The following is a 27,479-nucleotide window of genomic DNA, read 5'->3' on the forward strand; positions in this document are numbered from 1 at the left end:
TCTATTAAATAATGATTAAATTTTAACTCAATAACAATTAGAAAATATTTCAAACCAATTCAATTGTATTTCGGAAAATATATCTGTAAGTCAGAATATGGCATTTACCCATAAGGGGAAGTCATTCTGGAGTGAAGACTTTATTTTTGTAAACAAGTTTATATTTTTTCAAATTTGTGTGTAATATTTTGAATTATTTCCAATGACGTTGTTGATTTGCAAAAGCTGATTACTCCTGAATGTTTTTAAGGTTCAAAGTAGGATGTTGACGCCCCCATGGCATGTAGGATCTGTCCTCTATCGCTGTAATGATTTTTCAAATAATTTTCAAGGACTGCATAATATAAGTAAATTAGCGTGTACGCTAAACTAATGGCGTTTTTGTGAGTCGATTAGATTAGGTTTTGATTTGCTAGTACGATTTGGTATGATTTCGATTTGATTAGCTATGGTCCACAAATGTGAAATTTGATAATTACGATTTGGTAAGATGGCTGCCATCACGGACACCGATCAGAAAAAAAAATTGTCTCTGCTTATTATTGATGACTTGTTAAAGACATGAAGGTTATCTACGCAAAAAAGTAAAAATGGTTGCCGTTAGAAATAATCTATGTCCAACAAGTTCAAGTATTTTTTTGAAAACTGAAGTGACAAAACATGTAAAAAGTGTCCTGAGAAAACCTAGGATCTATCAGTACATACATGTTTTTTTTTCTATCACTCAATGTGAGTATCACAGAACAGAAGGACAGATAGGCTAGACCTTACGCAACAGTGACAACCACGTGATAACACTTACTCAGAGAGAGCGACTGGTTACAGATATTGATCGATATGTCAAAACATGACGAGGGGGGCGTGTGTTTCAAGTGTAGTCCAAGTTAACGACTAGGCAGTAGACTACCTACAGTAACACTGCTGGCAGTGTTACTGTTAGGCCTAACGGGAGTGACTTAACATTTTACTAAAATTAGGCCACCCAGAGGACCTAAAATTGCTTAGAGGTGATCTAACATTCTTGTGGATTATAAAGTTAACATTAAACATGACAAATGCGTTTTAAAAAAACATTTTTTATGGAGAAAAACAACAATAAGCATTAAAAATTACTTACGACATCGAACATTCCGCCATTTTAAAAACATCAAATCTAATCGCCTAAACACCTCCTGGGAGGATTAGGTCGATTTGCCTAATCAGTTGAGTTAAATCGTCTCACAAATGTAACGATTAGCATAATCAACTTGGTTCACAAATGCGTATAATAGCTAATCGGTCTAATCTAATCGGTTCACAAAAACGACTTAAGAATAAGATAATCTTCGCAATACGTCAACTGATCACGTGACTGAATGTTCTAAAAATATTTCCTGTAATCACCGTAAACTTCAGTGTTATTTTTGTATAGTTGTGATAAATACATTTACGACAAACAGTTGATAGATTTTTAAATATTTTACAAAGTGCAATGTATTATGTACGTGTTTCTGAATTCTCGCAGGGGGGTTTGATGGCCGAATGGTTAGCAAGTGCGCGCTGTATCACAAGGCCTGACATTGAGTCAACTGGCGTGGTTTCGAATCCTCGGTTGTATGTGACAAGGAGTAGGGTTGCCTGTCCAACCTTGTGGGTTTTCTCCGGTTTCCTCCCACTGCTAAAGTAAAAGAAAGACCCCTACGCACTAGCGAATTATTGAAATAAAATTAAACCATATGTTAGTATGAAATGACCTAATCGGCGTCGAGTTAAACCCCATTTCTCACCCTCTCTCTGGATTCTCGTTACTGCTTAAGTCCTTAAAGGTAATCAGCAGTGTGATCATGCTTTTCTTTCCGGTATCGCCTTGCTCGTTCTTGTACAAGTAAACTGTGGGCCCAATGTTTTCAAAGAGCTGTCGGGCTGTGACGCAACAAAAAATTGGTCGGTTTTTCTTTCAGTATCGCCTTGCTCGTACTTGTTCCAGTAAACTGTGGGCCCAATTTTTTCAAAGAGCTGCCGGGCTGTGATGCAACCAAAAATTGGTCAGTTCCCACTAAAATATACTTTTGTTTGCAACTTCACATAAATATAATACCCATATTAATTATGGTTGTTTCGGGCAGTGGCATGCTTGCAATAAAAAAATAGAATCTTCTTCCTTTAAGGTAATCAACTATATGCAATCATACTTTTCTTTTCGCATAACCTTGTTCGTACTTATACCAGGAAACTGACGGTCACAAAATTCATTAAACGAATAAAACTAACGCAGTGATCCATGGTAAATACCACGTAGGATTAGGCGGATTATCAGTGTGTGAAATAGTTTTATTTAATGTCCGTTTCAACCTAAGTGATATCGCAGACAATTACATGTTATATAGTATATACATACACAATAAAATATTTCCAAGATGATCATGTATTAGCGAAAATTTGAATGGATTAGTGAAATATTTAATTATATGTACAGAACAGATGAAACATTTAATGACGGGATAATTGGCGGATAAGAATATGCGCATTGCCTCCTTGACCCTTGTCACATGAAGTTCAGAAGTTGAAATCTTTTAAATAAAGTAATTAAAATAGGAGAGCACTACATGTAGGTACCAATAATAGATCTGCACAGAAAAGTCAAAAATTTTAAATTTTTTAATAACTTTTATTGGAGGATTTTTTAAAAGCTTTCGGATAATTCCACGAATGCCTGTACCACCAGCTATTATTTATGGTAATGGACTGATTGGCAAGGTCCATGTTATTGATCAATTGCAGTGAAATAATAATGAACAAATGTATTCTTTTGACATTATTTGCCATGACATATTTTGATTGTTAAGAAAATGTTTAAGACTTCTGACAAAGTATTACAATTAACGACTTTTGTTACTTTAATGAAACAAATGCGATAGACTTATAATTAGTTCAGCATAACCAATGGGAATTGGGATGGATTTGGGTCATAAGTTGGGCATTAAATTCTTTCACTGGTCATGGAGCTATTTTATACAATAAAAGCAAGAGAAATTGAAGAAAAAACCTTTATTTTGTTCTTTAGGTGATCATCCAATATGGATACTCAAGAAAACATGGAATCTAATAAAGAGATAGATGGGGATGGTCATCAGACCAATCAAGATATATCTTACATAAACACTCAGCACCTCTTTAGAAATATTGACGATTGTTTAGACAATATGCAACCCGAAAACAGCCAGACACATTTGATAAGCTGTGAAAATGAACAAAGTTTAAAACAGAAAGATTCCAGAAAGGCATCCCAGGACATTACCACAATACATTCAAATAAAAGTGAAACTGACAATCAGGAACAAAATGCTGAAAAGACATCATGTAGTTCTGCTCATGTTGATTTGACTATCAGTGACAAATCTTTTAAAAAATCCAAGGAATTATTCAGTTCTAATAGTGAAAATAAAAGTGAACTTTCTGAATCAATTGTTGAACCTGTGATTCCAGCAACTGTAATTAGTGAAAATGTACATCAAAATATTACTGATAATACAAACACCAATTTAAGTGAAGAAACAACTGAATTAAGTGAAAATAAATTTCTACCGAAAACCAAACATAAGGTTGCTGAAGACGAAGAGGGTGTTCATTCTTGTAAAAGGCAGAGAATAGAAACAGGCGAGCAGTTAGAAAGTGAAAGATTGTTAGAAAATCAGAAACTGGAGGCTTTAAATAGATGTGAAGAGTTAGAGACAGCTATGGCAGATGAAAATATACCAGTAAATGAAGAAAGTATACCAGCAAATGAAGAGAGCACTGAAGCAGATGAATCTCACCAAAGGTGGGCCAACTTATTAGGCTTTCACCTTCGGTGAAAGACTATTGTTATTACTAAGATTAATATTATTATTATTATTTATTTTTTTGGGAGGGATCTTATTTCTCAGCAACTATAAAGAGATAGAGGTCTGCAGTTTGGTTTTCTCTTGGGAAAATGGGTGTGGCTAGTGTTTAAATGTAAAATGAAATTTGTGCGCATAGCAGATCTTTAACGTGCACGCAAATTGAAAATCGGCCATAATTCTGCTAATTCCCAACCAATTTTTCTCATATTTACAATTTTCTAAATTGTTTATTTCTAGGAATTTTTCAATTCTGATTACATTTTTGGATTCCAACGATATAAGTTTTGTTGTGAAAATCTGATTTGATTTTGATTGACTTTAAATTTATACACAGTGTTTGAGGTCTTGAGACGAAGAATCCTAAAGATTTCCGATAATTACTGCCAAAGTTATGACCCTTGATCACTTCAAAAACTCTTGTGGATGCTCTAGAGGCTAAAGTTAATATCCGATTGACTTTAAATTTATACACAGTGTTTGAGGTCTTGAGACGAAGAATCCTAAAGATTTCCGATAATTACTGCCAAAGTTATGACCCTTGATCACTTTGAAAAATCTTGTGACGCTCTATAGGCTAAAGTTATCATCCGATTGACTTCAGATTGATACACAGAGTCTAAGGTCTTGAGATGAACAAGTATAATGATTTTCAATGAATTTTGATTACTTGAACAGCTAAATCCATGATATTAAATGTTTCGTATACTAAACGTTAGCATGGGACAGAACTTTATAAAAAGCAGACAAATTCTAATGATTTTCTGATAATTACTTTTAAAATGAGTTGTTATTCTTAATCAGATTTTAGTGTATTATAAATGTTTTATTACCGAAAAAAGTAAAAATATGTGATAACTCTTGTTGACTGCCCGGACGATTTAGCTGCTGTGGTTGTATGTTTTGTTGCCTGGCAGCCTATCTTTTGAAATGTCAGATGTAGCAGAAAAAAGAAATCGAAAATCGAAAACTTCATATTTTTACGATTTAGAACATTTTTAGAGGTCTTTTTCTAGAAAAGTCAACATAATATTTTTTGGAAACTTCTTCTACAGAGAGTCTTATCGGTAGTCTTATGTATAAAATCATTGTACAACAGTCCCAAATATCAGGAGTACGAGAACAAAGGGATCGAAAATTGAAAACGGCACCTTTCATTGTTAAGCGAAACATGCAGTAAGGGTGGATACAATCTGTACGTTTTGTCAACGTATATAGAGCATATTCAAGAGTGTCTTTTCTTTCACATTGACAATATTTGAACTAAAATTATTGCAACTATGAGTATATTGACCCTATAACAGAAATAGTTGATTTCTTTGTGTAATATTTAGCCTTTAAATTAATATGGTTGCTTCTTTGTCAAAATTATCTCATAGCCGTAATCATCTAGACTGAATCGACGGCTGACGCTGTTTATAAGCAAGTCCAATTTGCAGTAATAGGGAATATTGTACTTGTGACTGAAAACTGGATGATGTTTAAGCATGGACTTTATGTGTAATTATTAAGTTTTTACATGTTAGTGACGTCAAACCTTTCACATGCACGAAACCAGAAAATTGGCGCATATTCATTCAATATTCAATCAATTTTTGAACCAGTTACATATTTGACTTTGAGTAGCTGACATGAACGCGATTCCGAAGTCCCGTGTACACATTGGTATGACCGTAAAAGATCCCTTGGCAGTTGGAATTCTATATAAGAGTAGACTAGCACCGCTGTACGGGCAAAACTTTCCTCCTGGCCCACTCCGAGCAGAACAGTTAGACGTTAAACCCCATTTCATTTTGTTTCTAATTACACCTTGAGTTTCAACCTAAACTCTATATTACAACTACAATTTTTACTTTGATAACATCTATTGCGATTCCAGTTTTTACCATAACTTCAGTGTGGACCACGACATTGCTTTTCGGCCAATTCATGAAACTGTTCTTTTTCCATTTCGCGTAGAACTCAGAAACTGTAAGAAGTCTGTAGAGTCTTTAATCAGTATTCTTGTTTATGTGTAGGAGAAAAGGGGACCGAGAATAGAAAACTGTGTATTTGTTTGTTAAGTGAAACGTTCGGTAAGAGTGTGATAAATCATACTTATATAGAGAGCTTTTTTTTTTCAAGGTGACAATTGTTGAACTAAGAGTGTTTTACTGTTAACCAAAATATGGGGTCAGTGATTCTAGAGTGAAAATATGTCATTTTAGTAAGTAATGTCCCAGGATTTTTCTCTACATGACGTCATCACTTTAACCCAATGAATAAAATGCGCTCCACTGCAGCTATTTATAAACAAAATACATAGAAAAGAAAAATTGATGTTGAGTGCTAAAGACAATGGAAAATTAATACTGCTTTTTCGACCCTATTGCAAAACTATTTTTTCTTTTCTTTTGCCATTATGCGTGTAAGAAGCGATAGATTTTTCCTCATGAAAGTTGTCAACAGTTATGAGTTAGACGTTAAAACCCATTTCATTTCATTTCTAATTACACTATGAGTTTCAACCTAAACTCTTATAAGAACTACAATTTTGACTTAATATCTAATAAGATTCCAGTTTTGACCATAACTTCGGTGTGTCTTGATTACGACATCGATTTCTAATATCAACTCTAATTACGTCCTTGAGGTAACTACTTCGATTTCGATGTAAATTCACATTACGCACAATAAGGTTTCCAATTTTTATCATTAAAGTGATATACGTTTCAATTCCGGTTTCGACTGCGACTTTAGATTTTTGGCGTCGACTCTAATTGTGTCTTTGGTTGCGAGCTTAACCAAGATTTCAAAATGTCGTCGAGAATGCTATCTTGGGCTCACCGTGACGTTTTCAGTGTGGGTAAAGCCTTCAGTACTCCGTTGGAGTTCTAGTTTCTTTTACTTTTACACTTTCAGTTATGAGATACAATATGATTTTAGCAAAAACCCTGGTCAGATAACTGGAGCATGGACCGAGTTTGAACATAAAGAACAGAACTTCTTAAAAGGCTGTAAATGGTGAGTTATTTACTTGTTCACAGATTATCTTAATTTTCTGGGCTTTTTTCTAGTGATGATAATTATTTATTACAGGTCACCAGGTATTAATTAATAATAGTGATGATAATTATCTATTACAGGTCACCTGATAATATGTTGTATATTAACTAATAGTGATGATAATTATCTATTATAGGTCACCTGATGGTAGTTGTATATTAACTAATAGTGATGATAATTACCTCAGATTATTTAACACACCACCAGAGGTATATTATGGTAACATGGAAAATGTTCCACAAATGGTGAGTTATTTGATAATGCAGTCGAACGGACAATAAGTGTAGGATATTAATCAAAAGAATGCACAGTGTTTCAACACTATCATCAAAATTTTAAAGTGAATTCAGCTGTTAGCCAGATTTCAAGCCTTCTGATCACTGGATTGTTTGTTAGGCCTGTAACAATATATCAGTATACTGGGTATTAATATACATCAATATCATTCGCCTAAACAATATATTGTGATATATTTTCTGATTATTAGAAGAGGTAGTATTTTAATACCATTTTACAGTAAGGAGATATACATAGTATCAATATTTTCATTGTACAGTTGTGAAATATCTCAAAGTCACCAAATTTGGTACCCTCCTTTTAATAATACACTACTTGCTATGCTAACTTGGACTGACTGGGTTAAGATTTAAATTACTGTATATGCCTTGATGTAATGTTCGATGTGTTGTACTGAATGTTTTTTTTATTTAAATTAAATCAGACAAGTATATTGAAAATGAAAGGAGGGGAGACCATCTATGATTACTGTTGGTATCCATTGATGAATTCTTCTGATCCTGCAACGTGTTGGTAAGTTACTGTGTTGTAAATGGATGACTTTTCAATCTAGACAGACTAGTCAGCACCCACTAGAACTTTTAAGGATTAGAAATAAAAGTGTTGATATAATTATATTTGATTTGTTTGAGAACTGGGTACCCGTCTATTTTTAAACTTTTTAGATCTGCAGATATAGAACCAACAATTATGATTTACTGATTTGTCTGATTTGCATGGGTCAAAAATATGATTGTTGCTTCATTTAAATGTTGATTTGATTTGTTTTGTGACAGTATGTAATTGTTTTAAAAAATTGTATGTCTCTAGATATATGAAACTACAATTGGTAAACAAGTCAACTTCTGCTTAATCTTATGAAACCAAAATTAATTGTATATATTATCCTATCACTAATTGAAATAACACATGAGATTGACCCAATTCAATCATTTAATTTGACCTAAATCAAAGATTTACATCTTTTAAACCAAAGACGAAAGATGAAACTAAAATTTGTAAACCCGCCACCTTCACTTATTCTTTTGAATTGAAAATTTAAAAGTATAGAGCTTGTCCCATCATGTATTGAAACACATCAGATAAATTCAGTTCTTGGTTTTGACCTAACCCAAACTGACTAATCACTCCAAAACAATTTCCAAAAAGGTTTACTAAATATTCATATAAACTTGTATTTTTCAGTCTGATCAGTACAGGTAGATGTATGCCTGTTCACATGTGGGATGCATTTACCGGAGAATTACTATGTAGTTATAAATCATATGATCAAGCTGTAAGTATGTTACACACATCTCAATTTATTCTTATCATGTTTGTTACTGAAACCTACACTGACCAATTTTTGGTCAAGTTTTTTGCATTTCTTATTTATTTCTATACATTGTATAACGTTTACCCCTTGTATTATTTCTGTGACCTTATCTCACTTCACACTGTTGTACCAAGCCACTGTTCTTGTGTTCAACTATAGTTATTTCACATGGTCAAAGAACCTCATTCCCTCAATTAGAACTTACTTCATTTCATATAGGTTTTTCTACATTCCTCTTTATCGTTTTGGTTTCTTGGTGTAGAATAATATCACACAGGTCTACATATTATGCATTCTTGTTTTGTAAATAAATAAATCCAAGAATTGTTGACATGTTATTTAGAAAACCCTTGTTTCATACTAAGATGCCAAATTTATGTCTGCTGTTGACCACCATACCAGGAACTGAGTATGACATCATCACAGCCATCTTGGAATTGTGATGTCATCAGAAATGGAAGTCTGTCAATCTATGCGCATTTGGCCAAGGAACAAGCGTGCCAAGTTTCATTTCGATCATACATTAATTGGCGTAGTAGCCATAGACTTTTTGTGAAGAAGATCTTCTCCCCCAAGAACAACAAGTTCCTTGGCCAAAAATAGTTGGGGTTTTTTTACCTTCAAAATGATAGATTTAAAGTTTATTTGAGATTATACCATCAGTGATTTATATTGTTATTTTATAGGATGAATTAGTAGCAGCTCACAGTGTATCTTTTAATCCTGATGGCAGTAAAATTTACTGTGGTTTTAATAAAACTATCCGAGTATTTGATGTATCAAGACCTGGCAGAGATTTCCAAAGAAGACAAACATTTGGTAAAAATAATGTGGTAGAAGTAGAAATAAAAAGAATAGTCATTGATATCATTTCACAATTAATTGTAGCCCATGGATTTCAGTGGATATCCTTGTTAAAGCTGCCTAACACTCAAGCTGGCACAGAATACATTCAACCATAACTTTATTCTGCCATAACTAATCTCAATTCTAGAGAGTTTATAAAATAATAGTTGCCTATTAGTATTAAAATAAATCATTAACATTAATTTTATTTTCTTTTATTCTTTTTGCTGTATTTTGTTTTGTTTCTTTTTAATAACATCTTGTAATAATAATGTCTTCAATTAGGTTGTCAATTAATTTCACATTTGTCCATAGTGTAATACACTGAGAAGACTGTATCTTGATGCTTCTTGTTTTGTCATACTGTTCGTCAGTTGCTGTTTACCTTTGCACCACAGAATGTTCTTAACATTGTGATTTTCAAACGATTTGCTTATCGCAGCAACATCGATTCTTAAGCGTTTATTATCAACTTGTTTTGTAGAGAAAATTGCCTCAATGACACTCTTATTATCAACATAAGCCCTAATAATAATATCACATTCTTGAAATCCTAGCAAGTCTGTTATAATTTTTCTATAGTAAAAACAGGATTCAAGTCCTCCTTGGAGGCTAAGCATATCATCTGCAATAGTAGATTGCACAACGCATTTTATTTTTCCAGCATGCCACAATATTGGACAGCAGGTTTTGTCACAGTCCACTAAGCACAGAATATGTGCACGTATGCTTCCTGTACTATTGTTTATATTTCTCAGATATGCGTCCGTATATAAGATTAATTTTAATTCAGATTTGTTGAATGTGAGTTGTGGAAATCTGATTATAGAGTTAATGTCTTTAAGTCTATTTATCTGCTTGATTGCTCTGGTAAGGTTCTCAATGGTTGCACGTTGTAGTTTTGTGCTCATGGTTATCTTCTCAAATGCCATGTCAGGCCTTGATTCATGTTCAATATTATACCAGGTGCTGTACTTTCCTATTGCTTTGCCAGCACGCCCCAGAACTTTAACTTTAATTCACTGATTACCATCTTTATACTGTATTTTGTCATTAACCCTAGCTGTTTGATCAACATGTTTATCTGTGACTGGAGGTAAATCATGAAAAGTGTCTATGTCGATAGAAGGCAAATTTTCTGTTATTGGTTTGAATTCTTTTGATGTTTCTGTGACTCTAGACTGATCATCCTTCTGTTCTTCCTGAATGTCTGTACAGGTAATGTCTTCAGCTTTTAGTAGTCTGTTTGGCAATACTCAACAAATACTCCACCATGCCTAGCAAATATCACTTTCCCATCCTGGAATATTACTTTTCTTGGTCCAAGCCATCTTTCTCTTCTTTCTCTCTTATAATATACTCTATTTCACCTGGTTGGAATAATTGTTCCGATGCTCTGATTTTTGTTCTTAGTTCTCTCCAAATTCGTTCGCTTGACTCAGATTCTATATAGGCTTGTCTTGACGCATGTAAAGCATTTAAATGCTTTGTAAATGTTTCGGTACTTGTGGTCCCATGCAATGCTGGTACTTTAGGGTTTTGTCCAAACATTAGCTGATGGCTGCTATATCCATTTTTCATCTGAAAGGAGTTTCATGCCATGTTTGCCCAGCTAAGCAATGTTTGATTCTCTATATCTTCATGTTCAGATGCTAATCTAGTCAACATTGTATCTGTGATAGCATGGACTCGCTCACATAATACATTTTGAAATGGGCTTTCTCTTGCAGTAGTGTTGACTCAGATGTTAAGTATTGATACTACCTCTCTTAATTCATCAGAACTAAATTCTCCACCATTGTAAGTCATAATTCCTCCCATAACTCCATATACACCCACCCAATGTTTCATCATAGCTTCTATTACATCAGATGGTCGCTTTCTCTCGATAATAACGGAGATGGTATACCTTGACCACATATCTATCATATGTAGAATTCATTGGCCTTTCCATTGTTTGAGATCCATCACAACTTTTTCATTGAATTCTTTGGCCATTGGAATTCCCACTGATGGACGGGGTGGTGTGGTTGAATAAAATTTACACAGCTGTCAGTTGAAATGCATATCTTGTAATACATGTATATCGGTATACTCATCTCTCCAAATTCCGGCATCCTTTAACAGTAGGATTAATCTTTTCATTGGTGGGTGATATTGTCACTGTTCTGTCCATTGGTACATAATAGTGTCCAGAAGCTGTCAGATTTAATAAAATATCTTTACCAAATATATTAGCAGTGTCATTCACTAAGTCCAATTTCACTCCAGCAGATTTCATGGAACTTCTTGATAATAGCAAAGGTATATCTGAAGATACAACATCTGTTTTAATTAACTCTTCCTTTCCAAATCCAAATTTAAACATCTTCACTCCATTATTTTCTTGAATCTTTTGTTTTTCATCACTGTTTAATGAAGCAATATACCTGTCAATCCAATTTCTTCCACAAACTGTACTGCTGCATGCACTATCTAATACAGCACAATTTGTGGCATCAACAGCTAACTCTTTAACATTATCTTTCTTACTTCCTGTGAATAGAATTACCTCCTCTTCTTGCTCCGCAATATTTACTTTTGCCATATTCTCCCAATTATCTGGGCACACAGAAACTAAATGTCTAAATGAACCACATGTTCTACATGTAAGTGTTCGACCATCACAACCAGTTGGGTTTAATTTTTTAGTTGGTATAACTTCATATTTTTCTTCTCTATTTTCGTATAAATAGCATCAAAAATTGATATATATATTCTGAAATAGTCTGATCCACTTCTCTCTTAAAATTTTCAAATACCTCAAATTTCTCTAAACTGTCTGTTAATAGTAGGGTGCCCCACCATAAATAAATATCTCCAAATATCTTGACAATTACACCACAATATTTATATATATACCAAGCCTTAAATCAGTTTCGCACATTTATAGTCATTAAATGAACGATCATGTTGTACTTAATAAGCTATGACCATTTAACCATCAATAAATAATAGACTGAAAAATGGTTACAAGTGTCAGCCATAATATCCGGGCACTTTTGAATTGTTTTGAAATTAGTCTTGCTTAACCAGTCTACCGACCATTCTCCATCTGATTGACAGGCTGGGATTTCAAGACTACTCTTTTACGAAACATAACAGAAAGCTGGAACAAGAAATTGAATTTAGAAACACGCACGTTAGGCAACTCAACAACTGTTTTAAGAACCTTGTAAACTACTGCTAGTTTCATGTTCTTGCCTAACCCGAGTGTTTCAGAGATATTATTTGTACTAAACCAAAATATGCCGCTCCTAATGGTATAGTTAATGATAAAGCAATTTAAAAGATAAAATGAATGTAATTTCTAAAGCTGTGGTAATAACCAAAAAGTTAAATATTACTGCTATTCAGAAACGTCAATAATAGGTTTTTTTATGGCTGTAATAGTTGATAGATGTGTAGAGAATTTCATGTGCGATGGCTATTTATAGAGTGTTATCGTGTCGCGGGACTAGCCAGAAATCACTTTCGAGACAAGCCACTGAAGCGAGCACATTCTCCATGTCGAGTTCAACTTCCAGTAGAGAAAATTTTCGCTGCACGGGGCACTTTATCAATAGTTCCAATCCATTATCTTTCTTCAGGCCTTCCAATTTCAGCTGATCAAAAACTTTCTCCCTGGTATTCTGATATCATCTTCTGGCAGACTCAGTGCTATTATTACACTCTGCTTTATTTTCTCCAAATCTGTGACCTTTCTCCAGGCAAACAATTCTTGTTTGTAATGTTCATATGGTTTAGACTTCAAGGAAGGTGGGTTTATTTTGGTGGATATTTTAGTCTAAATTTCGGATTGCAATATTCTCACTAATATAGATTGTCTACAGACTACACAAAGTTCTTCTCTTACTCTTAAAAATAAACCACAATCTGTTACTATTTGTTAAAGCTACCTAACACTCAAGCTGACACAGAATACACTCAACCAGAACTTTATTCTGCCATAATTCTAGAGAGTACTGTATATAAAATAATAGTTATCTCCCTTGGATAAGGTATTAACAAGTATTAATATTAAAATGAATCATTAATAATCCTTATGGGTAAAATAATTATATGCTTTCATTAAAAAATCACAACTTAAACAAATTCAACCGAATGTTACTGACACTCTTCCTGTTACACACAGAATCTTGACTCAAATGAAAATATCTAAAATGTAAGTGCCCCTGTTATACTGCTTAACTCTGTTGAATGAGAATTTCCCTAATATTTGAGACTGTTCAATGCTCATGTGGTATGCAAAATGGGTACTCGGTTCATTTTGACAAATGTAGATAAATGTATAATTTTATGGTGCGATATGTTTTAAGTGAATGGAATAGAGTTTTAACTAATCATCAATGCAATACTTTGGTCATTTTATTCTATGGTCAGTTAGTGTGCAGTATGCTAGGAATGAGACTCTTGCTAGATAGCAGCATTTCTGCCTACTCCAATCATCAATAGTATAAACAAGCTAATGCCACCTATATTTAATGTGGTAAAGGTCTATAAAAAAGATCAATTTGAATTTGAATTCTAGCTTGAGTTAAGCCCTGGAAAGTAGATTTTATCCAAAAAATGCCCCACCATGGTTTGTAACTTTAAGCTTTTTGATAATATATCATATTGCGTCATTTTTCCTGTTCTTCAAGTTTGCTTTAGATTTTATAGCATTAGTGAAGGTACTATTACATGTATTATGTTATATTATAGCAAAGAGTATTGGTCAGCCTGGTATTATATCATGTATAGAACACAGTCCTGTAGATTATAGTTTATATGCTGCTGGATCATACTCTAGAACCAGTAAGTTGACTTATTCATATATTATTATCTGTATATAATATTATTTAATAGTAGAAACTATGTTTATTTTTAATTTGAAGCATAACCCCTATAGTCATGCATATAAACTGTATGTGTATTGTAGGTGATGCTTGCCTACTCGATTTCAAGTAAAAGCTTGGGAGAATGATTCTTTAAACTCCTCGTATTTTTTTATGGCAAGGTCTGTCTTACACAAAACAACATGCATTCTGCTATCACTGTAGGACTTCCAAACTGCATAGCTGTTCTAGCGATACTTCTGTGTCTACCATTACAATGATCCCTATGAATTCCTAATCATATGACTCAATAATGTGGGGGATCACGGTGGCTAAGTGGGTAAGACTCTGGCTCACTAGCCTGGAGGTCAGGTGTTCGATCCCTGCATTGACTGAGGAAGTTCATCCAGATTTTCCGGTGTGGTTCTCCCTTGTCAGTGATGCAGGACAGAGGGTCTGGCAAGAACAGCTGTCTAGTCGTTGGGATGGGACAAAAAACTGAGGTCCTGTGTACACATTGGCATGACGTAAAAGATCCCATGACAGTTGGAATTCGATATAAGAGTAGGCCGTAGTAGTGCTGCTGTCCGGGCAAAATTTCCCTCATAGCACACTGTATGGTGTATGTCCGTTTTCATTAGCCCAGTTTGGAGCAGAACAGTTGGACGTTAAACCCCATTTCATTTAAATTCATTTCTCAATAATGTGAAAACATATTAATGTCTAAATTTACCGAATTTGTTTAATTTATCTATATGTTTACAGTTGCATTATATTATGAACCAAAAGGGGAATTAGCATGCTGTTTTAAAGGTCAACAAGGGGGAGTAACTCACATCAAGTTTTCTCCAGATGGCACAAAGCTATACAGTGGAGGAAGAAAGGTATTTAATATGTTCATATATACATGAATTTATCTCAAGTAGTGAATATGTTTTGTTTACATCTCACATGCAATAAATGAAAGGACGAAAAAGAAGAACCTTTTAGGATGGGTCTCGATTGTCAATTCCTTGAAATATGGGTTAAAAAGTGGTCCTTACCTTCGCTGATTTCTAGGCATTGTATGAAAAGGCAGGTGGGCTAGAAAGTACTCTATTCCTTGTATTTCAGCCAACTTTGGGGAATGGAAATACAAGTCACAGAATGACTTTCAAAGATGACTAATGTCTTTAGGGTTCCAAAATTATAGTTTGTTTAATTATTATAAACTTTTTTCCAACATAGGATCCAGAAATATTGTGTTGGGATTTGAGGAATCCAAGTAAAATATTGCTGACAATGAAACGAGAAGTGGAGACGAATCAGAGAATTTATTTTGATTTAGACAGGTTTGTATATTAGTAACTACATATTGAACAAATGTTTTACCAAAGTATTTTATATGCCAAGTAAGGAGGTTTTTTATACGCCCACATTTTCATGTGGACGTATTATGCCGTCGCCCCTGTCCTCTACAATTTGTTTGTGGACACTCTACAGGTCACAATTTGTATCCGATTTTGACGAAACTTGAAATATAGGTCTATCTCCTAAAGATCTCGGTTCGTCTCTATAGTGGCATATATCGGACCATAACTTCATGGATTATGGCCCCTGCTTGTACGAACAATCACGTTTTTAGCTTGTGGACACTCCAGAGGTTACATTTTTTACCCAATTTTGATGAAACTTGAAATGCATGTTAATATCCCAAAGATCTTGGTTCCTTTTGATATTGGCGCATATCGGATCATAACTCCCTGAATTATGGCCCCTGATTGTACGAAAAATCGTGTTTTTAGCTTGTGGTCCCTCTAGAGGTCACAATTATACTATTCAAAAAAAGTAGGGGATATTTGATTTTGGGGGCATAATACTAAAATATGCAAATGACTACGAAAAAAGTCACTATAGAACCTAACAGAAGAAACATTTCCAGTTACATGTGACGCCCAAACGCACCAATAGCTACCGCATGGAATGCAGGTGATGCTTGGGATCATCATGGGGGTCCAACCCAAGATTTGCACGACTCTGACTTTGAATGTTACAGTCATTGTGGCATTGAATTCCAGGGTGGAAACATCAGTTTAATTGTTTTAGTGACCAGAAAACAAATTTTGATATGCGTCGGCTTACCCAAAATGAAAGGTTACGTGCCCTTGGCATGCTACAGATCGGCACAACACAGGCGGTTGTGGCGCGGACGATGAATGTTTCTCAGTCTGTCATAAGCAGGCTATGGTCCAGATACCGTGATACACAATCTGTACAGGACAGACCACGCTCAGGTCGACCAAGGGCGACAACTCAAGCCCAGGATCGATTTATCCGTACCTTGGCCTTGAGAAATCATGTCATCACAGCAAATCAGATCAGCGCTCGTCTTCAAACAGACACTGGTGTGAGAGTGAGTGGCCAGACGATTCGGAATCGACTGCATAGGGGTCACTTTCGCGCCCGACGTCCTCGCGTGATCCCTTGTTTGAGAGATCATCACATTCAGGCAAGACGTCGTTGGTGTAGGGATCGTCAACACTGGGATAATCGACGCTGGAGCAATGTGATGTTTTCAGATGAGTCAAGGTTCACTGTTGATTTTTTGGACAGACGTAGGAGGGTGTGGCGTCGTCGAAACGAGCGCTTCCAAGACGTTAACGTCATCAGACATGATCGATTTGGGGGTGGTTCTGTTATGGTGTGGGGAGGCATCACTGTTGCTGGAAGAACGGCTTTACATGTTGTTGCAGGGCTTGTTACAGGCCAGTACTACCGGGACAACATCTTGGCAGTCCATGTTGTGCCGTTCGCACGACGTCATGGCCGCCGTTTCATCTTCCAGGATGACAACGCAAGATGTCACAGGGCCAGGATCGTTACAGGTTACCTCCAACAACAGAACATCACCACATTACCTTGGCCAGCACTGAGTCTCCCCCATCGAGCATGTCTGGGACATGCTTGGACAGAGGTTACGTCAACGTCAACAACGTCCTGCCAATGTTCAAGAACTTGCTGCTGTGTTGCAACAGGAATGGGACAATCTGGACCAAAATGACCTTAGACGTCTCATTAGGAGTATGCCACGTCGGATCAATGCTTGTTTGGCAAACAGAGGAGGATTTACCCGTTACTGACTTGGTTGTGATACTGTGGTAACTTTGCTGTTTGACCCCGGGTATCATTTTACCCTTATAATGGTCAGTCTGTGCCTTACTTAGTCTAACGATCATTTGGAATAAATCGATGAATGTGAACTTCATTTCATTTTGTCATTTGTTTCTTCGTCAGTTTCATTAGGTGACTTTAATAACACTTAAAAATCAAATATCCCCTACTTTTTTTGAATAGTATATTATCTGATTTATAAAAACGTTCGAATATATCACTGTTACACCATAATGTTAGTCGAGTTCGAATTTCGTGAAAATCGGACCAAAACTGCCAGACAAAATGGCCGCCCCTCGTATGCAAATAGTGTAAACATCGGGTATATCAAGGTTGTGGACCCTCTAGAGGTCACAATTTTAATCTGATTTTGACAAAACTTGAAATACACGTTTATAATCCGAAGATCTTGGTTCCTCTCGATATTCGTGCATATCAGATCGTAACTTCCTGAGTTATGGCCCTTGATTATACGAAAAATCGCGTTTTTAGCTTGTGGTCCCTGTAGAGGTCACAATTTTTATCCAATTTAAAAAAAAATGTGTGAATATATCACCGTTACACGCTAAGATTTTGGTTCCCTTTTGTAATTGCCCATATCTGAACGTAACTTCCTGGATTATGGCCCCTGATTGTTGAATGAAGGTTGAATTCGAACTTCGGGAAAATCGAAATGAAACTGCCTGACAAAATGGACGCTCTTTGTGTGTAAAAGTATGTAATACGAAGGTTGTAGATCCTCACAATTTTTATCCGATTTTGATGAAACTTATAAAAAACATAACTTTATATCCCAAGGATCTCAGTCCCTTTTGATATTTGGCATTTCAGACTATAACTTTCTGGATTATTGCCCCTGATTGTACAAAAAATTGCTTTTGTTTTTAGCTTGTTCTCTATCCATCTCTTGGAAATGTGGGCGTATCTTGCCTGGCAGCCGCTGGTTCAGACTAGGAAAGAAGTCACAAAACTGGAAGGGAAGACGAAAATTCATAAAAATATATGGTCATTGAGATATTAAAGTTCACACCAAATTTGAATTTCCAGAAAGTTATCCTCTTAGTTGGGGTCTATTTCTAGATGGTGATGACAATTGATTCTAAGAGGTGTATGCTTTAATCCTTGAGAGTCAATTAGCAAGTGATTTATGATATAATTATAATACTAGGACACTTAGTATGGATACAATCACTTGGTTTATTGTAATGTAACGTTTCAACAAGATTTCACAAAATGTTTTTAAGCAAGTACATAATGTACAAATGCTTAGTCTTCTAAAAGACCAGACTATTTCTCAGTCATTTATATTATGTTCATGTAACTAACAGCTGTGCCTGTATTTGTTTTATAGTAGTGGAAGGTATATGATATCTGGTAATCATAATGGTAGTATAAATATATGGGATGTATTAGGTACTGATACTACACCGCAACCTATTCTAACTTATCAAGCTCATCATGATACAGTTAATGGTGTCAGGTAACAAAATATAATTTTACTTATAAATATAGTTATATTACCAACTTTTTTTTAATTCTCCAAATAACTGTAGAAAATTGAATGCTCATCAATATTTTTTGGTCAAGTACTGTCCAGTTGTTTTCTGCCATACTGTAATTCACACTTCTTGTTAGTAGCCAAACGACCACATTCACTATTTTTGAAATTAGTATATCTATGGGTAGTTAACTTATTCAAGGGAGAGAGAGAGAGAAATCGGGTTTAACGTCCACTCGACACAAACTAGGTCATTTTGGGACTAACACATGGTTCAATTTTTTTTATTTAAACAATTCGCTTGCGCGTAGGGGTCTTTAGCAGTGGGAGGAAACCGGATTACCTGGAGAAATCCCACGAGGTTGGACAGGTGACCCTACTCCTTGTCTCGTACAACCTGGGAATCGAAACCCCGCCAGTTGACTCAATGACAGACCGTGTGATACAGCGCGCGTACGTGCTAACCATGCGGCCCTCCAACCCCCCTAACTTATTCAAGGAAGGAGTGCAAAGGTTTTCAGTGATGTATAGTCTGGTTCAGTGATGGGATTTCAAAAAAAATTTTGTCGGACATTTTAATGAAAATAAAGGGACATAACTGTTATCGTTATTTAAGCAGAAGAATTCATACCACAATTAAAAATCACATATTAACTCTGGTTAATTGAAAGGACACTTTTAGCAATTTTTGGATGATCACTTTGATGCTTTGTTGCAGATTATTGTTTGCACTCTACATAAAGACTGCAACTATAAATACTATAAAACATGAAAATTAAATGTTCACATATTATATTATTGTAAAAATTGTTGGTTTTTTTTTTTTTAGTGATCTCCCTCTCCCTGTGAAGTATAAAGGTTTTTGTGTTTAAATTCTGAATCATTTTATTTCAGTTTACATCCCAGTTTACCATTATTAGCAACCTCATCTGGTCAAAGACATTATCCTGCATTAGGAGATAGTGATGATTCTGATACTGAAGATTTTACACAGACAACAGATAGTGTTGATTATAGTTTAGGACTGTGGTGGCTTGGATCTTAATAAAAATGTACGTGTATGTCGTAAAAAATTTGTTTCTTTAGTTGTTCTGAAATGACTATGAATTTCAGTATATACTTACTTATTTGAAGGGTAGGTCATATATTGTGGCAGAGAGCTAACACATGTTGTTGAATTGTAGCTCACAGACAAAGAAAATGCCTATTCTTAAACATATTTAACATTTACTTTACATGAATAAGGAACCAGTGTCTTCATTAATCTCATTGGGGCAGAAAAGTAGGTTTTTATTATATCTGGAAGGACATGAGGACACAAAATAATACTCTCAATCATAGTTACTTATGAATCAGCACCTTCATATAATAATGTCTTAATGATTTTAACATTCGTTTCTAAGAAATATTTATTCTTTGGTAATTATAAATAGGTAGACTAGATACAAACTAAGATTCATATAATGTAAGTTCATATATTTCACACCTTCTACTTGCAGGAATTTCATCATTCTGTTTGTGTTTTATTGTAACAGAATGATTCTGCTATATTAAATGTACACTGTCCATTGCGGTGGTAAAGGGTGCCAAGACGACAATGTTGTATCACTTCCTTTCCTTGGACACACCAAAAATATTTATTACACAATACAGGGTGAGGGAAATAGTCACCATGGCGATTAGATCTACAGGGATGAATTGATTCAGCTGAAAAATAAATCTGAATTTAATTTATTTGAAATTTGAAAATAGTCTAAAAAAATATGCAACTTTAAGCATTGTAATATTTATAATTTTCGTCTATCATCATTACCAATCTACACAATAATTGCCATGTAAAGTCTATCTACATCAGTCCACACAGATCTAAGTAATCAATGTAATCAATATCATCCATATATTATCTATGTGTAATACTGTAATCCATATCACCTAATGTTCCCATAACATTATATCACATGTAATCACTGCACCTAAGTCGCCATTACTCATATGTAGTTATTACCATATACATAATAATTACCACATATACAGCAGTAAGCATTGCCACCTGCATGTCTACATTACCACATTAGTAGAACATATATGTAATCGTTACCATTTCAATACATTTGAATCTACATACATCACCTTTATTTACAGTAATCAGTTTACCTGAATGTGTGGTCTTTGGTTCCAGCAGATCACATTTCTCTGTACTTGGATTAAAACACAAACCCCGACTACATCTACTGATATAGATATCTGATATAGCACATTGTATAAAATATCTACAATCATTAGGATGAGGTATATAACCACCTTTTCTTTCTTTACATTCACTTTCTGAAGATAAAAACCCATACAGAATAACAACAGCCACAGTGAACTTATGAACGATAGACTTATGTATCTGATGAAATTCTATGTTCATGTCTATGTTTATCTCACCTTTAATCAAGATATTAGTACTTTTATTTGTGACAAGAGAGGGGCATTTGGTACCACCATTGCCATACCAATTACCTCCGGACAGTTATGTGCCAATTTCTACAAAGATATTTCTATCAAGTTATATTTAATTAGATGATTAGACTGCTTATCAAAGGGGGGGGGGGGCGAATTGTTAACACAAGTCATTTAGTCAAGTGGCGTAGTTTCGATTCCCCGCTTGTGCATGACAAGGAGTGGGGTCACCTGTCCAACCTTGTGGGTCCTCCAGTTTCCTCCCACTGCCAAAAACTCATGCACAAGAGGATTATTGAAATAAAATTGAACCATGTTAGTCGCAATATGACCAGGTTTGGGTCAAGTGGATGTTAAACCCCATTTTTCCCTCTCTCTCTCTCAGAATGTTCACTCATCCAGTCAGTTTTATCAGAAAAGATACAGACTTACTTTTCAGAACATAAAGGGTATCATTAACACTGACTGAGGGTATACCACTTGCATTGCGGACTTCACATTTTATCAACGTTCCATTTAGACTATCCTCTCCGGATACAAAATATTCCCCCTTAACTGTGGTGGTACATTGATCTTTCTCTGTAACTTTGGTCAAATGGTCAAACACAATATCATGGAATAGAGATTCATATGGAAGTCTTTTGCTTAGAATCAGATTACCTGGCGGAAAACCAACGTCTGCTGAACATGTTATGTTGTTTCGTTTAGAACTGCCATTAACAAGAGTTAGTGGAAGAAGCATTTCTGGAGGTTCTGGTTTTGCTGAAACAGAAGATTTTAACTTCTTTTATAAAACAACTATACCCTGAACTCCCGTGTCAGGGTACAATTATTACATTGCTATTTCGAGGATTTTCTCCGGGTCACCAAGTTTTCTCCCACTGCAAAAGACCCCTAAGAATAAGCGAATTCTCTCTCTCTCTCTCCGATATGTAACCCACGCCCCGAAATGAAATATATAGCTGTTTTAGATTGACCCCAGGAATATGTTTTGCTAGGAAAAGGTTCTGTAGTTTATGGTGGTAAATAACTTCCTGTTTACATGTAGTACCTAAGATGATTCTAAGGCCTCTGGTTAGGATACTGTATGAACCTCTTCAGCCAAAATCATGACTGACAGCCTATCTTATCTTCTCAATTTGCAATACGACTTTCTTACGAATTACAAACTACACCCCGCTTTGCTTACCTGACACCTCTAAAAATCTTTCGGCTTCTAAATTCCTAGAACCACTGGATGCGCGACAAGCAAAAAGTCCTTTATCTGAACATTGCAGACCGTAAATCCACAGTTGGAAGGTTACATCGTATCTGGATATTTTAACTTTAGTTAGTGATCTTGATTCCAGATGTTTATTAAACCAAATGACTTTCCGTTGTCTGTCAAAGGTTAGTAGGATCTGATGAATATCAATTTGATTATCTCGTTTCATTAAAAATATCGTCTGCCATTCTTCGAAATTGATCAATCGGCATGATATGGACGCCGCTCCTTTACCAGTAGACTCGACAGAAGTTTCAATATCCATGGCTGCGGGAAGAAAACAAACGAAGAGTCACTTTCAAATGGGATTTGTTAACTCCATTTGTAAACTCCACTTAAAGATGGGTTCCCGCGTACAAACTGGGTGATTTAATGGTCATAACTTTGCTTCAAATCCTTCTCAAACATTGTAATTGCGAAGGAATGTCCTGCTATAAAAATTCGATCAAACCAGGTCATGTTTACGTCACGTGACTTACCTCTCTTGGAAGTCTGAGGAGAATTCATGGCATACATAAGACGATGTTGTCTTTAATCGCTTACTATTTATTACAAATATCGAATCCTAATTAAATTCTCGGATTATCCACTACACGCGTCTTTTTCCGTCATTTTTATCTCAGAAAGTGTGGTACGTCTAACTTTTCATAAAGTTTATCAACTTGTACATAATGTTCGCGTGTGACCTTTGATATCACGCGTGCAGAAATTCCTAATCGTCGAGCTGTTGATTAGGGGAACCCTTACATTTTTGTCCTGTAGACGCTCCATGAGTGTTTTTCGGGGAATCCAGTATTTTTCTAGTAAGATTGGATATCTCTACTTTCCATATATACCAAAATTACCATACTTTTATTGGAAATAACCACCCGATAAATACTTTTCTGGGAACGCATCTTTAAGCTCGGCTTTATCCATATTGTCTATGGGATTTTATTTTTGCTAACAGTTTGAACTTTTTATAATTTTAAGACAGAGGACAATCTTTAAAAGCGGCATCCGGTTTTATTGAGAAAGTCTACAAGTGTATGTATCCTTGTTTAAAAGAGAGGAAGCATGGATGCAATGCAACATTGAACTAAACTGCCATATTGAGGCTGAAAATGGCTGCTGTCTGTTACGGAAATTTTAAATATTTAATAAAGTGCAACTTAGGCCTATTTACTGTCCTTTAATGTTTTGATACCAGAAAACCCCATTTTAAATTCCGGCTTATCATAATCTAGATGCAGATTATTATTTCTTTTTAAAAGATAAATCTATTGGTTACCTTGGTTTTAATATGTTTAACCTACCAGTTTCACCACATTTGCCATTTACGGGATTGAAACAGAAATCCTGTGGACAGTTGATTACAGTAGGAAGCCCATGATAACATGTAATATGTTTATTACAGAAGTACGGATGTCGTAACACCATGCCGTTACCAACTTTCCTGCATATTTGATCTACAAAATAGTATACTTCTTAATCCACTATGTTTTTGAGTTTTTCCATAGCCTTTTGTGGTGGATGCTGTGAGGGTTTACGACCAGAAGAGTGTTAGAAAAACAGCTCATGTTTTTTGTCTCTGAAGCTTCAAGGGTTTTTGAGAAATGCTGTTCGAGAGCTAAATCATTTACCTTTTCAAAGATGCATCTCCGACCGTTCTACTCCTTATTTACCAATAGTTGTGCACAAAACAATGGAGATACCACACTTCTATAGATGATTATATTTTTGGAATTATATAACGTCCAACAAACAAAATCTGATAGCCTACATATCTGAGAAGGTAACTTATAATGGGGGTCTGACTGAGAAAAAGGGGGTCGTCTTATCGTTCTGATTTTCCACCGGTATATAAAATAAGCGTGCAGTGTACAGTCATCACCCTATGCAGGAATGAAATAACAATATTTAAAATCATGTATACTTTGTTACTGGAATATAGAGTGTTCTTTTTTAAATATATTTTACAAATGAGAATCAAGTGTAACCCCTCATTGTACAATTTGAAGATGCACTAATCTTAGATTTGAGTGACAAAAGTAATGATATAATTGTATGGCTATTGTTGGCCATTCTTGTGGCAGAGAGTCCAGGTTGGCGCAGATTGCAGCTTGCTAAATAATTGAGCATAAACTGTTATGATAATAAGTTATTGATCAGAATAAAATCGAAACTTTCATATTTGCAAATTCCGATATACTTAACGCCCAAAAGAACTTTTATTCCTTTCATCGCTTTACACTGTCAGTAGCCTCCATTTGGGAAGTGTAGGATTAACCTGGTGGGGACCCTGGGGCCTCGGACCTGTTGAGGCCCATCTAACTCCAGATTTACGGATGCAGTCCGTTCATTGCATTACTGATGAATGGCGGGTGGTACTGTGCTAGGTCATCTCACCTTTTTGTTTTTAAGGACTTATACAGTGGCGTCGGAAATAGTAGATTTTCCCGGGTGCCGTGCTACGACTCGGCCTGGGATGGACCCTCCCGCCAGCCCCATAGCCGATACAAGGGGGAAAAGTGATGTGGGCTCAGACTGACATTTGTTGTGGGTTGCCGTGGGAGCCGTTTCCCAGTAGACCCATTGTCGATCCCGTTACTGAGTGCTTACTCTAATACTTTGGACGATTTTCCGTTACATACACTTACCCCCAAGAACTGTTATTTCTTTAGTCGTATTATAATTTGGTATATCGAACTGAGTATTATCAACTTCACAAAGAACTTTTGTACCATTAGCCTCTAAAATGGGCGTGTACGCCGAGATTAGAACAAATCCATTAACCAGACATTCGTTAACAGTATAATGGGTTTGTACAGGAACTTGGATAAAGGTAGAACTATGCGGTGTCTTGATCTTCAAAGTCATCGTTCCCACAGGAAACCCAACGATTGCTTGGCATATGATTGGTGATTTTATTGGCTGGTTTGCGATGATCTGATCAGGTAATGTCAAGACTGGCTTCTTTGGTAACACTATAATAAAATATAAGTACGTCAATTACGATCGACCCAATCAGTGCACGAGGCAGGATGTACATGTTCTTTCTGGAGTACTTCTCTTTTGTTTGGCTAAAAATGTGTGCTGTATTTATTTTGGCTATTGCATAACACGATATGCAGCTCACGGGTGTAGTGAAGGAGGTAGTGTATGTTTACTAATTACAAAACATCCGATTCCACTCCACTTATTCTGTAAGTTCACATAGCTAACATTTCTCCTGCACTTTTTGTCTTTTATACCAAACTATCCAAGATAATTTGTACAATACAGGGAGCCTCGGTGGCTAAGTGAGTAAGACGTTAGCTCGCTAGCCTGGAGGTCGCGGGTTCGCTCCCGGTGTTGGCCGAGACAGTTCATCGAGATTTTCCATAGTGTGGTTTCCCCTTGTCAGTGGTACAGGGCGGAGGGCCTGACATGGAGAGCTGTCTAGTCGTTTGGAATGCACGGAAAACCTAGGTCCCGTGTACACATTGGCGTGCACGTAAAAGATCCCTTGGCAGGTGAAATTCGATATAAGAGTAGGCCGTTGCGCCGCTGTCCGGACAAAATTTCCTTCATAGCACACTGTTTATTTGGTTGTTGGTTTATTGCTATAGGTTTACCTACAAGAGACCCAACAAACAATTTTTGTGTAACTGCTATGGCATGTTTAATATAATAATAAAATAATGCAATAACAGACTTTACCTTTGACATGCAAAAATCCACTTGAAGAAGCTGAAACGCCATCTTTGGTGAATACGGTACATTCATATTTCCCGCTATCGCTACATCTAACTTGTATTATATTTAATACTACACTGCCACTTGTTGACGTCAGAGTGGGTATAATAATCAAATGGGCATCCTGATTGTTTATTTCTTGTATTTGTTTCGTCGATTTGATGTTTACAATAGTGTTTGATTGGTGAGTAACTGTGATCATTGACCAATTCGCAACATTAAAAAATTTACAAGACATCCTGACGGATTTTTCAAGAAAGAAAGCAACTTCATTTGATACGATTACAACTGAAAAATAAAACTTGAAGCTGAAATTTTCACAGGTGCTCGTAACGTGGAAAACATATTCAAAAATAACATTAATCTGAGTATAAGTATTGTGCATAAAGTCTGTTGAGTTCATATCCATGGATTGTGAATGGATATTTATATATAAAACTTGAAAACGTGGATAATTCAAATAGACAGCGGGGTGTCTTAAACTATAGTTGACGGCGATAGACACACAAGTTATTTGTCGAGTTGTAGAAATGGTTCCACTACTGATGTCTTCAGTCTTGCTCCAGTCACAGTAGTGGACCGTCCTAAGGCCTTCCTTTGAGCAAGTTGTGTAGTCATTTGACTACATAAAAGTTACTGGCCTATAACTCCCTTAATTTCCAATGACACTGGCCCCAAACTGTACTGTACATAGCTTCACATAGTAAACCAATTCCCATTGAAATAAAGGTGAAACCTTACCGCATAATTATATGATTTGATTAAACCCAACTGCTATGCGAAATTTCTGTTAATTTAAAATGGCCACCGAACCAGAATCACGTGATTTCATGTCACTCGAAAATGCAGAAAAACTGTTCGGTAAGATAAGATTAAGATTTCAGTGTTCCACTCTTCACTATTTGTAACATAATTACCTTTTTCCATGCAAACTGTGATGTTATGTGTTGAAAATTCTGCAAATGAACCTAATTTTACTTGCGCAAAGCCTCGAATAGTGTATTAATTGTAGCCGGTTTACCTGGCTGTTCTGGTTTCATATCTTCAACTGCTTCGCCACTTGGTCGACCAGTACCTCGGCCAATGCCGGGGTGTGTCACCGGTTTAAAAGTTTTAATTCCTGGAATCATCAACGGAACTTCGTCTGAAAATTAATATCATGAGATGATGCTACACTCCGACTGGG

The 27,479-nt window shown here is 35.7% G+C and overlaps 2 protein-coding genes across 5 annotated transcripts; one reads left to right on the plus strand and one right to left on the minus strand.

Annotated features, from left to right (window-relative positions):
• Positions 1–98: 98 nt before the first annotated feature.
• Positions 99–19,940, plus strand: LOC126820333 (telomerase Cajal body protein 1). Of its 4 annotated transcripts, XM_050548212.2 has the most exons (13): positions 163–305; positions 1,941–2,024; positions 3,044–3,799; positions 6,762–6,863; positions 7,042–7,150; positions 7,627–7,715; positions 8,388–8,478; positions 9,204–9,336; positions 14,107–14,199; positions 14,985–15,103; positions 15,447–15,550; positions 18,721–18,849; positions 19,762–19,940. In XM_050548212.2, exons 3-13 carry the CDS (start codon positions 3,057–3,059, stop codon positions 19,910–19,912), a joined length of 1,863 nt encoding a protein of 620 aa, XP_050404169.1. In that variant the 5' UTR covers positions 163–305; positions 1,941–2,024; positions 3,044–3,056; the 3' UTR covers positions 19,913–19,940. The 4 variants fall into 4 exon arrangements, with proteins under 4 accessions (XP_050404178.1, XP_050404169.1, XP_050404189.1 ...); XM_050548221.1 differs by lacking the exons at positions 163–305; positions 1,941–2,024 and adding an exon at positions 99–148; XM_050548232.2 differs by lacking the exon at positions 1,941–2,024 and having other exon boundaries at positions 166–305.
• A 350-nt stretch (positions 19,941–20,290) lies between these two features.
• Positions 20,291–22,968, minus strand: LOC126820322 (uncharacterized). The gene is made up of 4 exons (XM_050548192.2): positions 22,502–22,968; positions 21,745–22,074; positions 21,022–21,192; positions 20,291–20,574 (listed from the first exon to the last, which is right to left on the minus strand). Exons 1-4 carry the CDS (start codon positions 22,839–22,841, stop codon positions 20,375–20,377), a joined length of 1,041 nt encoding a protein of 346 aa, XP_050404149.1. The 5' UTR covers positions 22,842–22,968; the 3' UTR covers positions 20,291–20,374.
• Between the last annotated feature and the right edge of the window lie 4,511 nt (positions 22,969–27,479).

Source organism: Patella vulgata, chromosome 1 (genome assembly GCF_932274485.2).
Source record: "Patella vulgata chromosome 1, xgPatVulg1.2, whole genome shotgun sequence".
Lineage (NCBI taxonomy): Eukaryota > Metazoa > Mollusca > Gastropoda > Patellidae > Patella > Patella vulgata.

Excerpts from the sequence above, each read along its gene's own strand:
- LOC126820333 (XM_050548221.1), top strand. The coding sequence starts at position 3,057 with ATGGATACTCAAGAAAACATGGAATCTAATAAAGAGATAGATGGGGAT. Across the intron at positions 9,337-14,106 it reads CCAAAGAAGACAAACATTTG|CAAAGAGTATTGGTCAGCCT; the intron begins GTAAAAATAATG and ends GTTATATTATAG. Across the intron at positions 14,200-14,984 it reads TGGATCATACTCTAGAACCA|TTGCATTATATTATGAACCA; the intron begins GTAAGTTGACTT and ends ATATGTTTACAG.
- LOC126820322 (XM_050548192.2), bottom strand. The coding sequence starts at position 22,841 with ATGGATATTGAAACTTCTGTCGAGTCTACTGGTAAAGGAGCGGCGTCC. Across the intron at positions 22,075-22,501 it reads AAGATTTTTAGAGGTGTCAG|CAAAACCAGAACCTCCAGAA; the intron begins GTAAGCAAAGCG and ends CTTCTGTTTCAG. Across the intron at positions 20,575-21,021 it reads ACCAAAGACCACACATTCAG|CTGAATCAATTCATCCCTGT; the intron begins GTAAACTGATTA and ends TTTATTTTTCAG.